At 42.5% G+C, this 18,553-nt stretch overlaps 1 protein-coding gene across 2 annotated transcripts in view; it reads right to left on the reverse strand.

Annotated features, from left to right (window-relative positions):
• LOC140650474 (protein Hook homolog 3-like) overlaps positions 1 to 18,553 on the reverse strand; it is a 131,160-nt gene that overhangs the window by 22,407 nt on the left and 90,200 nt on the right. The window contains exons 10-15 of one of the 2 annotated variants that reach the window (XM_072858748.1): positions 16,117 to 16,257; positions 14,913 to 15,114; positions 12,520 to 12,630; positions 4,715 to 4,802; positions 3,997 to 4,066; positions 1,541 to 1,681 (exon numbers count right to left, since the gene is read on the reverse strand). In XM_072858748.1, coding sequence (XP_072714849.1) covers positions 1,541 to 1,681; positions 3,997 to 4,066; positions 4,715 to 4,802; positions 12,520 to 12,630; positions 14,913 to 15,114; positions 16,117 to 16,257 — 753 coding nt within the window. Of the gene's footprint in view, positions 1 to 1,540; positions 1,721 to 3,996; positions 4,067 to 4,714; positions 4,803 to 12,519; positions 12,631 to 14,912; positions 15,115 to 16,116; positions 16,258 to 18,553 lie in introns of both variants that reach the window. The other variant, XM_072858747.1, reaches the window with a different exon arrangement.

Genomic DNA, 18,553 nt, shown 5'->3' on the forward strand with positions numbered 1-18,553 from the left:
ATGTTTAGTGTTCAGCATTATCAGGACATCTGTGCAAGAGATACAACACTATTTCTTTATTCAAAATTGCATTGGGTTTATGTGACAAGGTTTTGGTAGCGGGGGGAGGGGGGCTGCAGGGGTGGCATCTGTGAGAAGAAGCCAGGGGCTGTCCTGTGCTGGACACAGCTGGTTCCAGCTGGCTCTGCAACGGACCCATCACTGGTCAAAGCTGAGCCAATCAGAGAAGCTGGTGGCACCTCTGAGAAAACATATTTAAGAAAGGGCAAAACGCTGCCTGGGAGTGAGGAAAAAAAGTGTGAGAAACAATCCTGCAGACACCAAGGTCAGAGAAGAAGGAGGGAGAGGAGGTGCTCCAGGTGTCAGAGCAGATATTCCCCTGCAGCTAGTGGAAAGGACCACAGTGGACCAGGTATTCCCTGAAGCCTGTGGAGAGGACCATGCCAGAGCAGATATCCACACTGCAGCCTCATGGAGGACCCCATGCTGGAGCAGGTGGATATTCCCTGAAGGACCTGCGGCACAGGAGACATGGAGAATGCAGGGTTGCAGTCAGTCCATAACAGTTCCTCTCTGCTGCTCCTTCCTCCTGACACTTTTTCCCTGCTCCAGCGTGAGTCCTTCCACAGGCTGCAGTCCTTCAGGAAAAATCTGCTCCAGCATGGGTTCTCCATGGGCTGCAATTCCTTCAGGAAATATCCAACTGCTCCAGCATGAGGTCCTCCATGGGCTGCAGGGGAATCACTGCTCTGATGCCTGGAGCACCTCCTCTTTCTCTGACCTTGGTGTTCGCACTGCTGTTTCTCACTCTTTTTTCTCTTCCTTTGCATGTCCGGCGTTTTTGCCCTTTCTTAAATATGTTTTCACAGAGGTACCACCAACTTTGCTGATTGGCTCAGCTTTGGCCTGCAGTGGGTCTGCTGCAGAGCCAGCTGGAACTGGCTGTGACTGGTCTAAGATTCTTTCTGCTGACTTTGTCCTCACTGATCACAGTATTCTGTGGATGAAGCAAGACAGCTAAAACCTACTGCATACTACAGTAAGAGAAAATTCAGTATATAAAATCATGGAAAAGTTTTTATCACCCTAAACTTTCATAAAATACTCAGTTTTACAAAATCTAGATCATCTTGACAGCAGCTCTAACACCTGTGAACATACTTTTAAAGAAAAAAATAGGAAACAGAAGGGAAGATGGAAAATGTACAGGGAATGAATGCGTAGCAGGGAAGATAAGGGATTCTTTTTGTTACACTTGCTTTACAGAAGGAGAAGCTGAAGTAATACATGGTTCCTTTTGTGAGCCTTTGCATCATTCCAATTGCAATCTATTACAGAATTATTCAGCCCACACTGCAGGCTCCAGATACTGGAACAACATTGAATGACTGAGTAGACTCACAGGCTGGTTGAGATACTTTTTGATAGGGCTAACCACATTTTTTTACATGACGAACTTGGCCCTGACAACAGTCTGCTAAGACAGAAGTGTATGGCATTGTTAGGAAAGTCACTGGAACAGAGAACAATACTTCCTTACCTGTTCTCTGTCTCCAATTCATTCTTCCGTAAATTTGTACCATCGAGCAAGCTCTGCAACAAGGTGATCTTTTCATTGTCAGAACCTTCTTGGTTCAGCTTTAACATCTTGTTCTCATGCTGAAGGCGAATGAGTTTCTCCCTAAACAAATAAAATCTACTAGAAGAAGCTTGCCATTCTCTATAAAGAATAAAACAGTTTACCACAGGATGTGTAAAGATAACATAAAGATCTTTACCAGTTTTAGAAATAGATGAAACTACAATTGACTCTTGATCTCCAAATTCAAACTTGATTAAAGAAGCTGCAATTGTACAAAACACAGAAGAGGAACATTGCCTGAGGGCCCAGATTAGATCTGAGAACAAGGTCAGACAGACTGATGGGTAGTAATCAGAGCCGGGTATCAGGGTATCAAAGGATACAGGTTGTAAACTTAGCTATCAATAAACTACTGCATGAACCTGGGCAAGTCACTTCCCTCCTCTTGGTCTTCCCCCCCGCAGCCCCCATGAATGTCACTGTATTGAGTCTGGCTGGGATGGAGTTAACTTTCTTCATACAAGCCCATATAGTGCTGTGTTTTGGATTTGTGGCTAAAACAGTGTTGATAACACACTAATATTTTGGCTATTGCTGGACAGTGCTTGCACGGAGTCAAGGTTTTCTTTTTTTCCCACTCTGCTCCAGCCCAGTGAGTAAGCTGGGGGTGAGCAAGAGGTTGGGAGAGGACACAGCTGGGACAGTTGACCTGAATTGGACAAAGGGATATTCCATACCATATAACGTCATGATCAGCAATAAAAACTGGGGTAGAGGAAGAAGGCGGTGGGGGTTTTTTTTGGCTTCCAAGGTGGCCATTGTTCGGAGACTGGTTGGGCATCGGTCTGCTTGTGGGAGGTGGTGAGTGATTGCCTTTGCTCCACTTGGTGTTTTTTTCCCTCTTTCCTTCACCTGTTAAACTGTCTTGACCCATGAGTTTTCTTGGGTTTGCTCTTCCTATACTTTCCCCTGTCCCTTTGGGGCAGGTCAGGGGAGAGTGAGAGAGCAGCTGTGTGGATGCTTAGCTGCTGCCCAGGGTCAACCCACAACAGTCACTTAACTTGTTTATTTAGAACAAGTCCAACCAACAGCCCATAGACTGAATCCACCTTGTGAAAGAAACACTTTCGCCCAGTCTGCAATTTTTCTCTATGGGATGAGAAAAGATGGTTGAACAGAAAATTTTGTCTGAATGGCCAGATAATCTTTTTGCTAGCTTACAGTGGAGAGACCCAAACTCTGTTGTCATGGAGAAGATAGGAGAGCAGCAGTAGCTGTTCCTATGGGTGGGAGCCCCCTCCCACCAGCGACAGAGGCCTCCTGCAACCTTCACACTTCATTGAAAGCAGTGGCAGCAGCCCAGCTCTGTAGATCAGGAAGAAGCAGTCTTCCCAGTTCAACCACTGCTACTGTCCATCTTTCTGAAGTAAGCAAGGAGGCCAAGTTTAGCACCTCCAGGCAGCCAGCATAGATGTATGTTAGTCTGAAATCCAGCTTCTGGAGCTGCTGAAGGTAAAGAGGCAGTGAACTCTATATGGCCTGGGTATTTACAGCATTTAGGATCCTGTTCTTTCCTATGCAAATCATTTGAATGTTCATGCAATAACCCCCTACTTTTGTAATACTGCCTCAAAGCATTACTCTCCTTCTCTGCTGCTAGAGAACAATACTAAAAGGAACTACTCTTGTAGCAATGCACAGCAATGCAGCTGGAAGAGAAACAACTTCTTTCTGTTATTACTTACCTAGCAAGATATCATTTAACTACTCTAAAAAGTTTCTCGAACCCATATGCAGCTTTCCAAATGTTGAAATAGTTGTACCAACATTTGCAGAGGAAACAATGAGCTCCTAAAGAGCTTGCAGACTTCTGAGATGTGAGTGGCCCTTAATGACTTCAAGTTACAGTGATACCAGGCACTCTGGCAAGGCTAAACGCAGACTGCATTATCTTAAACCATAGTGATTTTCAGTCCTGTCCCTTCACTTTCTTTCTAATAGTGCATGGCTGTTCTAATGCCATGATGCAAATGCATTTTAAAATCTATTCTTCATTTTGACAATTTTAATGTTTTTTCCCAATACAATAACAATATATCCCATTGTTACAAATATTTTTGTCTGTTAAAGCACATAAGAAGTTGCAATTGTATGAATTCTTTGCAGGAAGAGAAACCCAACTTGAGGATGAAGGGTTTCTTTGTTTCTCCTTTTGAAACAAGACAAACTTGAGAGAGGTCAAGTGAATCTTGTCTATAATCATAAAGGGTGCTGTTGTATGGAAATCCAAAGGGAAGGAGAAGAACAAATACGAATCTTAGAATTTTTCAAACACTGAAAACCAGATGGGAATGGTCATTTATGTGCACATTCTAAGGCTTAGGCAGAATAAAAATATGAGTTAGTTAACTTACTTGATTTCAGGAGTAACAATTTCCACTGCTAGACTGTCTGAAGGTTCATGGCTTCCCAGGGGCATCAGTGCTGTGTCAGGAAAAGAAAGAGATATAAAGTTTACCAGGAAGAACAGTAACTTTCTTTTAAAAGACCAGGAATAAACTTTGTTCTACAAGTTGATAGATTTAGAGTAATGCTCTTGAGTAACTGGGAAATAATACAAATGTTAGGCCTCTAGCAAGAAGGAAAGACAAGCACAACACAATTTGGAGAACAATCACTGTTCCTATTTTCACCCATTCTGGAGAAGTGATTTTGTGGTGGATGGTTTACTGATTGGTTTATATAAGAATTACAAAGCTGTGCAACGTAACACATGGAAATAAATTGCAGCATATGAACAATCATGTAGGCATCAGGAAATTGTTACATAATATTCTTTGGAGATGAGAGAGATGTTGAGCATGACTATTAAGAAATCAAATTCCTGGGGTAGGGAGAAACATTTTCTAAACCCACCATATTTGGGAAGAGACTAAACATGAAAAATTTCAGTCAAACTGAAAGTTTCATGAGTTCATATGCATTTGAAAACAAAGTAATACCAAAAGTGGTTTTTGAGTTTAGCTGAATTTTAGGTTTATTATCTGCTAAATAAAAACATATTCAGTATTCTCTGGAAGACCTCTGTGCACTTTAGAAAAGATATATTTAATCTCCTTTTTTGTCTCTTACCTGTAGTGGTGAGTTGACCCTCCTGTGCTTGTACACATCGGAGCTCTTCAATAGTTTCTTTTAAAGAATCTCTTTCTGCTCTTAATCTCTGAATAATAGGAACAACAATAATATTAGTCTTGGCACTACAAATACATCCTTAACACTAAGCAGATTGCCACAAGGCATAGCATCAACACTTAAAAAAGAATTTACATGCAACTCAAGAGATGATTTTCATGTCAAGGCATTTCAACTTATTTCAGAATAGAATAAAGACCAACTACTTCCTGGAAACAGCAGTTCTTTAAGAAGGTTTGCTGCTGCATATTACACTTGTTGGGCTAAAGATATCAGAATATAAGCTTACAAAAATCACAGAATCACAGAATGGTTGAGGTTAGAAGGGACCTCTGGAGGTCATCTGGTCCAATGCCCCTGATCAAGCAGGGCCACTTAGAGCCGGTTACCTAGGACCACGTCCAGACAGCTTTTGAACATCTCCAAGTATGGAAATTACACAACCTGTTCCAGTGCTCAGTCACTCCCGCAGTAAAAAAGTGTTTCCTGATGTTCAGACGGAACCTCCTGTGTTTCAGGTTGTGCCCATTGCCTCTTGTCCTGTCACTAGGCACCACTGAAAGGAGCCTGGCTCTATCCTCTTTGCACCCTCCAGTAGCTCCATATCTCTCTTGTACTGAGGAACTCAGAACTGGACACAGGACTCCAGGTGTGGCCTCACCAGTGCTGAATAAAGAGGAAGGATCACCTCCCTTGACCTGCTAGCAACACTCCTCCTAATGCATCCCAGGATACCATTTACCATTTTTGCTGCTGCCAGGTGCCCACCAAGCCACTCTCTCACTCCCCTCCTCAGCGAGACAGGGGAGAAAATAAGATTAAAAAGTCATGGGTTGAGATAAAGGCAGTTTAATAAGAAAAGCAAAGGCTGTGCACGGAAGCAAAGGAAACAAACAAACAAAAATTATTCTCTACTTCCCATCAGCAGGCAATGTCCAGTCACTTCCTGGGAAGTAGGGCCTCAGTACACGTAGTGGTTGCTTCAGAAGACAAACGCCTTAATAACGAATGCCCCCTCCTCCTCCTCCTTTCCCTTAGTTTTTATTGCTGAACAGGACATCATATAGTATGGAATATCTCTTTGGTCAGTTTGGGTCAGCTGTCCTGCCTATGTCCCCTCCCAACCTCTTGCCCACCCCCAGCCTACTGGCCTTTGTGGGGGGAGTTTGGAGAGACAGCCTTGATGCTGTGGGAGCTCTGCTCAGCAGTAGCCAAAACATTGGTGTGTTATCATCAACACTGTTCTAGCTACCAATACAAAGCACAGCACTATGAGGGCTGCGATGGAGAAAGTTAAGTCTATCCCAGCCAGACCCAATACAGGCACGTTGCTGGCTCATGTTCAACCTGGTGTCCACCAGGACCCCCAGGTCCTTTTCTGCCAAGCTGCTTTCCAGCTGGGTGGCCCCCAGCATGTACTGGTGCCTGGGGTTGTTCCTCCCCAGGGGCAGGACTTTGCCCTTCCCCTTGTTGAACTGCATGAGGTTCCTGTCAGCCCATTTCTCCAGCCTGTTCAGGTCCCTCTGGATGACAGCATGACCCTCTGGCATATCAGCCACTCCTCCCACTTTTGTGTCACCAGCAAACTTGCTGAGGGTACACTCTGCCCCATCATCCAGATCATTAATGAAGATGTTGAACAGGACTGGACCCAGTATTGACCCCTGGGGTACACGTCTAGTGACTTGCCTCCAACTGCACTTTGTGCCACTGATCACCACCCTCTGGGCCCAGCCATTCAGCCAATTTTCAATCCACCTCACTGTCTGCTCATCCAGCCCATACGGCTTCTCTAAGAGGATCTTATGGGAGACAGTGTCAAAGGCCTTCCTGAAGTCAAGGTAGTCAATATCCACTGCTCTCCCCTCATCCACCAGGCCAGTCACTTCATCGCAGAAGTTTATCAAGTTGGTCAAGGATGACTTCCCCTTGGTGAAGCCATGCTGACTACTCTTGATGATTTTTCTTGTCCTTCATGTGCCTGGAAATGGTTTCCAGGATTAGCTGCTCCATCACCTTCACAGACATGGAGGTGAGGCTGACCAGCCTGTAGTTCCCTGAGTCCTCCTTCTTGCCCTACTTGAAGGTAGGAGTGTGTACTGGTTTTGGCTGGGCTACCATTAATTTTCTTCATAGTAGCTGGTATAGTGCTGTGTTTTGGATTTATGACCAAAACAGTTTTGATAAATTCCCCATGTTTTAGGTATTGCTGAACAGTGCTTACACAGCGTCAATACCTTTTCTGTTTCTCACACTGCCCCACCAGCGTGTAGGCTGAGGGTGCACAAGAAGTTGGGAGGTGACACAGCTGGGACAGCTGACCCCAACTGACCAAAAGGATATTCCCTACCATATGACATCATGCTCAGCAATAAAAGCTGTGGGGAAGGAGGAGGAAGGGGATATGTTCGGAGTTATGGTGTTTGTCTTCCCAAGTAACCATTATGCGTGATGAACCCCTGCTTTCCTGGAAACAGCTGAACATCTGCTTGCTGATGGGAAGGTGTGAATGAATTCCTTATTTTGCTTTGCTTGTTTGTGTGGCTTTTGCTTTCCTTATTAAACTGTCTTTATCTCGACCCACACGCTTTCTCACTTTTACCCTTCTGATTCTCTTCCCCATCCCACTGCAGGGGGAGTAAACAAGCAGGTGTGTGGTTCTTAGCTGCCTAGCAGGGTTAACTCACAACAGAGTGACATTTGTTTTCCTCTAGCCCTCAGCACCTCTCCCAGTCACCATGATCAATCAAAGATTATCGAGAGTGGGTCACAATGACATCTGCCAGCTCCCTCAGCACTCATGGGTGCATCCCATCAGGGCCCATGGATATACGTATGTCCATGTTGCTTAAGTATTCCCTGACCTGATCCTCTTCCACCAAGGGTACATCTTCCTTGCTCCAGACTTTCCCCCTGGTCTCTGGGACCTGGGATTCCTGAAGGCTGGTCTTGCCAGGAAAGACTGAGTCAAAGAAGGCATTCAGTACCTCAGCCTTTTTTCATGTCATGTGTCACCAGGTCCCCTGTCTCATTCAGCAGTGGGTCCACATTTTCTACTCGTTGGAATGGAGCTCTCTAGAGCTTGGAGGAAGTGATCCTTTAATAGTAACCAGCTTTCTTGGGCCTCTCTTCCCTTCAGGGCCTTATCCCATCAGACTCTTTCAAGCAGATCTTTGAAGAGGCCAAAGTCTGCTCTCCTGAAGTCCAGGCTTCTGATCTTGCTTTTTGCCCTGCTCCCTCCCCTCAGGATCCTGAACTCTAGCATCTCATGGTCACTGCAGCCAAGGCTGCCTTTGACCTTCACATTTCTAACAAGCCCCTCCTTGTTGGTGAGTATGGGGTCCAGCAGAGCACCTCTCCTCCTTGGCTCCTCTACCACTTGGATGAGGACGTTGTCGTTGAGGCTCTCCAGGATCTGCCTGGATTGCTTATGCCCTGTTGTGTTGTCACTCCAGCAGATATTGGGGTGGCTGAAGTCCCTCATAAGGACCAGGGCCTGCAAATGTGGGGCTACTTCAAGTAGTCTGTAGAAGGCCTCATCCACTTGTTCTTCCTGGTCAGGTGGCCTATAGCAGACACCCACTACAGTGTCACCCTTATCTACCTTCTCTATAATCCTTACCCATAAGCTCTCAGGTGGCTCCTCATCCATCACCAGGCAGAGCTCCAAGCACTCCAGCTGCTCTCTCTTCCCAGCCTGTCCTTCCTGAAGAGCCTGTGTCCCTCCATTGCAACACTCCAGTCATGGGAGCCGTTCCACCATGTCTCCATGATCTCAACAAGATTGTAGCCATGCAACTACACACAGATCTCTAACTCCTCATGTTTATTCCCCATACTGTGTGCATTAGTGTACAGGCACTTCAGAGAGGCATCCCAGCATATTGACATCCTAGAAAGTGTTTGAGGGATTTCTCCATAATGGTGCCTTGTAGGCACTTCCTTGCTACATACAAGTGCTGGAGGTGACCCCGCTTAAGCTCCATTTTGTTGATTTTGTGTTCTGTTCCTGTCACAAATCAAGATATTCATGACGCAAACTTCAGGTACCAGATAGAAAACAGCATCCATTCAGACCACTCACCTGTCTTCCTTTTCCCCTCACACATAGTTGGCTCCAAGGGAAAAGCAAGTGAGCTAAAATACCATAGGCTACTTTTCCCTTATCAAGGAAAGTAAGATTCACTAGACAAGAGGAGGGAAATGTAAGGTAGCTGGGGGATATACAGAGTCAACACAACAGATGAACTACAGTAACTTGACACTGTCGCTTTTCCAACAGTGGGAGGTTAGACAGCAGTTCCACTTCCTCCTCCTGATCTGTGTCACTGGCTTTGCCATCATCTGAGCACTTCAGACATGGAAGGAAACTTGTTGTCTCAGGCTCAGTCCAAAGACAACTGAAGAACAGTACTGGACCATCCTGGAGTGTAGATACGTTGACTCTTGTAGTGTCAGGCCTGTATGCTCCCATTTGCCAGTAAGGCAAAGGAAAAGAAGCTACATGTAGCACCAGGTTAGTAGCCCAAAAGGATCCCAGGACTCCAACATAAGAGAAGAGGGTGACAATTTATATAAAAATCAAAGTGGTAGTCTGCTCTAGAACTAGGATGTGTCCCATGTCACTAAGAGTTCTAGGACAGCCCTTAGCTCTGTGTAAGTAAGTACAGAGTTGTGTTGGCTGGTAGCTGCTCACACCAGACACAAGTCAACCCAAATGGATTCAGGACTTGTGATCCCTTTGGCAAACAGCACTTTGGTGAGGTGCATCAGAGGCTTGTGTTGTCTGAACCTTGCATCGTTAATTCTGGTTTAACTGTTGGTTCAACCTGAATATAGTGGGCATGCTGATTGTATGAACAGCCATTTCACAAAACCCTTAGATTATAAAGCTTGGATTGGTTTTACCATTGCAGTAAAAAGAGCCACTCAGCAGGGAACACTGCAGCATTTGATACTGGCAGCCAGAAAATACCTTGAAGTTGATTACTGGAAAGCAAGAATATTTTAAACCTGAAAGATCACAAGAGAAACAGGCAGCTGAGAAGTTGAAATGTCAGGTAGCAGAAAGACAAGAGTTACAGGCACAGAAAAGAAGTACTTTGAGGAACAGAAAAAGCACTAGGGCTGCAATCAGTGGTAGAAGTGCTTGTGGCAGATACTGAAGAAAAAGTTAACTCATCAAATTGCATGGGTATCTATCAGCCAACACAACATATATAGAAAACTCCAAGACAGAATATTATTAAAGATATCAATCACATACTATCATACTCTGACAGAACAGACACAAGGACAAAAACAAGTTCAACAGATAACTCTAAAGTATAATTGACAAGATATCACAACATAACTTGTTTTCTGTGATGGGCAATTTTAGTCATAGAAGCATAGAATGGTTTGGGTTGGAAGGGACCTTTAAAGATCATCTAGTCCAACCCCTCTGCAATGGGCAGGGACATCTTTCACTAGATCAGATTGCTCAAAGCCCCATCCAACCTGAACTTGAACACTTCCAGTGATGGGGCATCCACAACTTCTCTGGGCAAGCTGTTCCAGTGTCTCACCACCCTCATCGTAAAAAAAATTCTTCCTTATGTCCAATCTAAATCTACCCTCTTTCAGTTTAAAACCCTTGCCCCTTGCCCTGTCACTACAGGTCTTGGTAAAAACTCTTTCTCTGTCTTTCTTATAAGCCCCCTTTATATATTGAAAGGCCACAATAAGGTCTCCCCGGAGCCTTCTCTTCTCCAGGCTGGAACAACCCCAACTCTCTCAGCCTTTCTTCAGAGGAGAGGTGTTCCAGCCCTCTGAACATTTTCATGGCCCTCCTCTGCACCTGCTCCAACAGGTCCATGTCTTTCTTGTACTGAGGACCCCAGAGCTGGATGCAGTACTCCAGGTGGGGTCTCACAAGAGCAGAGTAGAGGGGCAGAATCACCTCCCTCGCCCTGCTGGCCATGCTTCTTTTGATGCAGCCCAGGATATGACTGGCTTTCTGGGCTGCAAGCGCACATTGCCGGCTCATGTCCAATTTTTCATCCACCAGTATATCCCCAAGTCCTTCTCTGCAGGGCTTCTCTCAATCCCTTCATCCCCCAGCCTGTATTGATACTGGGGATTGCCCCAGCCCAGGTGCAGGACCTTGCACTTGGCCTTGTGGAACTTCATGAGGTTCACATGGGCCCACTCCTCAAGCCTGTCAAGGTCCCTCTGGATGGCATCCCTTCCCTCTAGTGAATCAACTGCACCACTTAGCTTGGTGTCATCTGCAAACCTGAGGGTGCACTCAATCCCAGTATCTATGTCATTGATGCCACATTAAGATGTGACAATCAAGAAACAGAAAGAATAATGGGATTGAGAAAGAATAATAGGTTAAGAATCACTAACCGAAACACTGAGAGACTACTTTAGCTATGATATAGTTTTTACAGGCACCTATTCACTCAAAAGAATGCATTAAAAACAAGCAACCCCAAAACAACACTTCTTGCCAGGTGGCAAAACAGAAAACCATATCTGCAATGACTTGAAATGCAGGTCCTTCATACAAGATGAAAGGGTTTCCACCAAGAAATAGGTAAGCTAAAAATACAAACTTCCCCTGAAATCTGGGATGGGGGTGGAGGGGAGAAAACACAACACAACCTGGTAAAAAACAGGAAAGAAAAGCAAAGCAAGAAATGAACAAGACTACTGTGAGCCATTCCAATTTGAGAGTGAGGAGCAGAAGAAAGTGATGACAAGGACAGGTATCCATAGTATTTAGTAAATTTGGCAATGTACAGAAATCTAAGACCTATGAGCAGAATATAACTGAGAATTTTCAGCTCAAGTGCTACCAAAGTGCAAGACCTGGAAATTTATTAAAAGATTAGACAGGAAATAGGATATCTTCAGGAAAGTGTCTACAAAGATTCTGCTTGAAGGAAAGACAGACTTACACTTCAAATTAGCCTGAGCAATTGCTAACTGAAAGTGTTGGCCATGTTTCATGTGGTACTTTAAAGTGCCAATATACAGACTCCAAAAATATCCACAAACAGAAACCAACTGGCAAAGAAACTAGAGTATGCCAGAGAAACATGGAGGATCATTCTTGGCAAGAGAGGGCAAGAGCAATCAACCTCAGTCTGTTGGTGGCTTAGAGAGGAAGATAATAAACTGGTATCTATACTGCACATCCATGATGACACCAGAAACTAAATCCACTGATTAGTGATCACAAGAGAAAGGGGAAATCACAATAGAGGACACATCCTTCTACAAGATTCCTAAACCTCTTGCTACAGAGGCCTTGATTTTGCAAAGAGAAACATGCAGATGCTACCTCAAGGAACATTACTTTGGAAAAAAAAAACACTTCTGAGTTTAGTTCTAGGGAGATACTGCAAAAAACCTACTTTAAATAGTTTTTCAGAATACATTACAACTATCTTTGGCATTTATTATCCTTTTCATGGTGAATGGTCAAGAAACAACTTCAGACACTATATGAGAGGGCTTTTCCTCTTGAAAATCTGTTGCATATATTTTAATACAGTCACTTTACCCCATGCAATATAAACATTAAGTTTAAAAATGTATTTGTACACAAACATTAGAAAATTTTAAGTGGAAAATAGAACTTATGAATTCAAAAAGATCAACGTAAAAGCTTTTTTTGATAACCATAGCTCTGTGTAATAAAGGAAAAATGGTTGCTTTCACTACTACTAGAAAAATAATATAATGAAACTTACATCTTTTTCTTTTTGGAGGCTGTCTACTTTTTCTTTCAACCGTTTGCATTCATAATCTAGTTTATCAGCTTGCTTGGATTCTTCAGATAATCTGTTTTGTAATTCCACTGCCTGTGAGAGCAAGAAGCAGTAATTTGTCTGCAATTATTAACATTAAAAGAAAACACATGAAAGAAAGTAGTTAATGACCATGCGCCATGAGGCAAATAAGTGAAATATTTACCTACAGGACAGTCTAAAATTATTTTTCATCAATTGTTATATGTTTCAGTATAGCCAAAAGAATTCAAATACTAGGCCTTAGCACAAATAAAAGAAACACCAAAAAGATGTAAAGTATCTTTAAAAATTTACATACAAATGAGATTTACAGGAAAAGCTGTATAATCCTATGAACCAAAGAGCTTAGGAATAGTAGAATAATCCTCCTACTTTCAGAGAAGCCAAGGAAAAGAAAAAACTCTCAAGAAACCTTTTGTCATCTCTTTTTCTACAAACCTCACTCAGAAGTCAGGCACCAGTTCATGCAATTAGGTAAATTTTCTTGTGCTTAGACATTTGTTATTGTTTATTAATACACAAACATGAACATTCAGCTGCAGGCTCATTATCAGTTTTCTTTATTTCAAGGGGCAATATGTTCCTAACAAAATCTAGTAGATATTTTTCAAGCTGTAAGTTAGCAAAGAGCTTTTAAAACTAAAAAAGGAGAAGTATAAAAGCTTAGCAGAAAAGATCAGTAAGCACAAGACAACTCAGCAAAGTTCTCAGCCTTTACTAGTGTAGACTCAATCCCAGAATGTTAATAACATAACACAGAGTGTGAAAGCAGTAAACAGAGTAAAGACTGACTGGCAAACACATAAGCTGAATGAAGATTCAGCTGAAGACATATAATTAATTCTTATAGCAGGACACAGAGTTAGGACTCCTGGAAACTAATTTGTTTGTGACATTTCATATTTATACTTTCTTCATTCATGTTTTGGTCTCAAAGGTATATTCAAGAGGAGCCCAACTTTATAGACATTGAAGGCAAACAGACTGTGTGTTTGTTCTGAGACAGTGTGGTTAAAGTGAAAGAAACTCAGGTCTGCCAGATTAGAGACCTGGGCTTTATTCCAGTCTCAGCCAGTAGTAAAGTTCCGTACAACACATCAGCTCCTCAGTTGGAAAATCTCATCCATAAAACATTGGGAATGAGGGAGAAGAAGAGATATTCTTTGCAGATGCACAGCTTAGACATAAAGAACAAAGTTTCCCCTTTCAAAATCTGCATCATCATTGAAATAAGCATGATTAGATGCAAACATCAGGGATAACACAACTGTAATGGGTGCTCTGTTATTCAGAGGAATTATTCCTTTTATGAGCAAATGAGATATTAACGGTGAGTGAAAGAGTGTCTCCTTCTATATTTCCTTTTCCCTTTGATTGTATGTTACTTCAGCCTTTTTCTTATCCAAGTTCTGGTTTTTTTTCTGGTGGAATCAATTGGACTATAATAACAATCAGCCCAGGGAGGTGCAAGCTAATTGCCCTACTTATCAAGATGGCCAAATGCAGGGAAACAGCTTTCAAGTTTGAGGGATGCACATCACTCCAGGGCTTGCAATGCTCTTGGTGCCTGTTTTTGTATCTTTTAAAATTCTGCTGTGGATTGACATGTAGGGACACCTGTAGTGTGACCATTCAAGGTTAAGGGAAGTCAGAAAAAAGACAAGGCACTGTTCACATAAATCGAGCTCAAGCTGGCCCTGCAAAAAGGATCTCAGAATGATGTACAATGTACTGTAGATGCAAAAAGGAGATATGCACGTGTCTTCCACCTTTATAGAAATAGTCACATCCCTCTCAGTGGAACAGGAAAATAAACAGATGTTCTCCACTCCTGAGGGCTCTGGTGATACACAAGGTACTTTTATTGATGCATATACGCAACAAGGATGATACAAAGGAAGGAGGATGTATACTTTCTAGCCACAGATGGACAAATTCAGGTTAGAAACTTAAAGAAAAAAATCTTACTTAACCACTAGAATAACTTATCAAGGCTATGGTGGATTCCCCGCTGCTGGAAATGTTCAAGTGAAGAGTGGACGCTTTTTCTGAGAAAGAAGCTCTAATTCTAGCCCCACTACTGAACTTGAATAAGGAATAATTTGATAAACCTGTTACTTTTTGAGAGGTAAGACTGTTCATTGACAAAAGTAACACAAACTTGACATAATGACCAATAAGCAATGTAGGGAGGGAGGAAGAAAGAAGTATTTACAAAAGAAGCAAACACAAGGAGCTGTTTTTATTTGGTTTTTTACTTTGAGGTATAAGCCATGTTGCAAAGAAGAAATGTTGAGAAATGCAGAGAATTATTGCACTGATGATGTTCTCACCTGTCTCTTGTATGTCTCCAGCTGGCTACGTGCTGCATTGGCTTTCCTTAGTTCTTCCTCCAGGCTCACAGTGTTTTGCATGTACACCGTATTCTTCTCTTCTAATAGTTTCACTTGCCGCCGCAAATCACCCAGGTCTTCCAGTTTCTTTTTGTATGACTCTACCTGGCTTTCTAACTTGGCCACTTTATCAGAAGAATGCCTGGGAAGACAAGAGATTGAACATTTGTATCAAATCTGTACTTGGAAGATTAAAAATCAATGTAGAAAACATTCCCAGACATCAAGGGAGCACAAGAACAGAAACATCCTCTCACACTACTAAATGTCCTGGTTTTCACGTTGTCTTCTGCTCCCCTCCATTAGTTGATACAAAGTGCTGTTATCAGAAGTGCTTTCGAATGGCATAATTCTTCCTATAATTTCCTTATCTGCTTCCAATATTAAATAAAAATAAATTAACACTCCTACAATTCCAACCTATTTCCTTCCAACTCTAAATTCATCCTCAGAAGCCACTGCTTTACCAGAGTAAAAATAATATTTTCTGCCCTTCACTTTTTTTTTTTTTTAAGATAACCAGGGATAAACGTGTTCTGAAAAAGGAAATGGCAAATTTATGCTAACAGCTATTATATCCATTTCCCAAGCAGTCATACAGGATTACCATAATAGTTTTGGAGTCTGAATCCTTTTTAACAAAAATGCAAGACAGAGCTCAGTTTATAATACATTCAAACAGAGTTTTCTCTATATTGGATCATTACTTTAAATTGTAACCAACTCCTAAGTAATTCACAGCTTGATTGAAAACAAACAACATTAGGAAAATATCCTCTAATTTGAAAGTTTTCACAAAAATTTCAAACACCCAAAACCTGTAAGCTAACAATAACAAATGAATCCCCATAGCCATACTCAACAGTGTGAAACTAGAATGAATTCAGCTGAACTGAACTTTTTGGTACTTAGTAATCTGATGTCAGACTGCTTGACACACAAGTTAGAACCATCATTTTGATGGCCACAGAGTGGCTTTTACTTACTTGCTTAAGAAGTGTTTTAATACATATCCATCCTTAAAACTATTACAACAAAAGCTAATGAAGACTAAATTTAATTATTTGGATTTTACTGTGGATTAAAACTATTTATATATTCTAAAAAAGAAAAAACAACCCAAAGCTAATGGAACGTAGTTTACCTGAGTATATCTATTTCATCCTTCAAAGACTGAGCCTCTTCTGCTAATGTACTAAGCTCTTCAGTCTGTTGTCTCAGTTCTGCAATTTCCTTTTCTAGTTCTTCACAACGTATGCGATAGTCATCTTTCGCAGCTTCTAACCTGTACAATTGAAGTAAAACAGGACGACATGGTTGAGAGCCTCTGGGTAAGGATTAGGGGAAAAAACTAATAAAGTGGATGTTGTTGTGGGAGTCTACTATAGATCACCCAGCCAGGCCGATGACACTGATGTATTATTCTATAAGGAATTAAGGGAAATCTCTAGATCCGTTGCCCTTGTTCTTATGGGTGACTTCAACTTCCCAGATGTTAACTGGGACTATGATTCAGCAGACACGAACAGATCCAGGAAATTCCTGAAGCACGTTGAAGATAACTTTTTGATACAGGTACTAAGAGAGCTAACTAGGAAAGATGCCCTCCTAGATCTGTTGTTTGTAAATAGAGATGGTCTTGTGGGTGATGTGATGATTCGTGGCTGTCTTGGCCACAGTGATCATGAAATGGTTGAGTTTAAAATCTTTGGTGATATGAGAAAAACTGATAGCAGAGCTACTACCCTGGATTTTGGGAGATCAGACTTTAGGCTGCTCAAGGAACTAGTTAGTAAGGTCCCCTGGGAGTCCGCTTTTGAGGGTATTGGGGTCCATAAATGCTGGTCACTTTTTAAGAGTCATCTTTTAGAAGCACAGGAGCAGGCAATTCCAATGTGTTGGAAGTCAAGCAAGTGGGGCAGAAGGCTGGCTTGGATGAGCAGGGATCTCCTTCTGGAACTCAGGAGGAAAAAGATAGTGTATGGACTTTGGAAGCAAGGTCAGGCTACACAGAAGGACTACAGAGATGCTGTTCACCACTGTGGGGAGAAAATTTGTACAGCCAAAGCTCAATTGGAGTTGAAGCTGGCCAGTACTGTGGTGGATAACAAAAACAGGCTTTTTAAAGTATGTTAACAGCAAAAGGAGGACTGAAGAAAATATTGGCCTGTTACTTGATGAGGTTGATCACCTCACAAATAGGGATGTAGACAAAGCAGAGACGTGTAATGCCTTGTTCACCTCTGTCTATAACACCGATGATGGGCCCTGGGACCCCCGGAGCCCTGGGTTGGAGGACTGCGACTCGGGGAGTGAAGCTCCCAGTTGACTTTGAACTTGTATGGGATTTGCTGCTGCAACTGAATCCACATAAGTCTATAGGGCCTGATGGGATTCATCCCAGGGTACTGAAAGAGTTGGCCAATGTTATTGCGAGACCTCTCTCAGTTATTTATCAATGGTCTTGGGAATCTGGAGAGGTCCCAGTCGACTGGAAGCTAACAAATGTTATTCCAATTTTCAAGAATGGCAAGAAAGAAGACCCTGCTAATTATAGGCCTGTCAGTTTCACTTCAGTGCCTGGTAAAATTATGGAGAAGATTATTCTGGGAGTTATTGAAAAACACTTGAAAGACAATGCAGTCATCGGTCAGAGCAAACATGGGTTCATGAAGGGGGAAAGTCATGCCTTACTAACTTAAAATCCTTTTATGACAAGGTTACCCGCCTAGTGGATGAAGGGAAGGCAGTGGATGTGGGGTTTTTTAACTTATTTTAGCAAAGCTTTTGATACTGTCTCTCACAGTATCTTTCTGGACAAAATGTCCAGCATACAGCTAGATATGTACACAATACAATGGGTGAACAATTGGCTGAAGGGTCAGGCTCAAAGAGTTGTAGTAAATGGGGTAACATCTGGTTGGTGGCCAGCCACTAGTGGTATTCCCCAGGGCTCAATTTTAGGGGCAGTTCTCTTCAATGTTTTTATCAATGACCTGGACACAGGAGTTGAGTGTAGACTAAGTAAGTTTGCCAATGATACTAAATTAGGAGGATCTGTTGATTGCCTCGAGGGTAGAGAGGCCTTACAGAGAGATCGTGATAGATTAGAGTGCTGGGCAATCACCAACCATATGAAATTTAACAAGGACAAATGCTGGATTCTGCACCTGGGACAGTGTAATCCTGGATGTATGTATAGATTAGAGAACAAGAGGCTGGTGTGCAGCCCTGCAGAAAGGGATCGGGGGGTTTGGGTTGATGGCAAACTCAATATGAGTCAACAATGTGCCCTGGCAGCCAAAAGGACCAACCGTATCCTGGGATGTATTAAGCACAGTATAGCTAACTGGTTGAAAGAAGTGATTGTTCCACTATACTCAGCATTGGTGCGGCCTCACCTTGACTACTGTGTGCAGTTTTGGGCTCCACAATATAAGAAGGATATAAAAATATTACAATGCATCCAAAGGAGGGCACCAAAGATGGTGAAAGGCCTCGAGGGCATGACTTATGAGGAGTGGCTGAGGATACTAGGTTTGTTCAGCTTAGAGAAGAAGAGACTGAAGGGTGATCTCATT

This window comes from Ciconia boyciana, chromosome 4, assembly GCF_034638445.1.
Source record: "Ciconia boyciana chromosome 4, ASM3463844v1, whole genome shotgun sequence".
NCBI lineage: Eukaryota > Metazoa > Chordata > Aves > Ciconiiformes > Ciconiidae > Ciconia > Ciconia boyciana.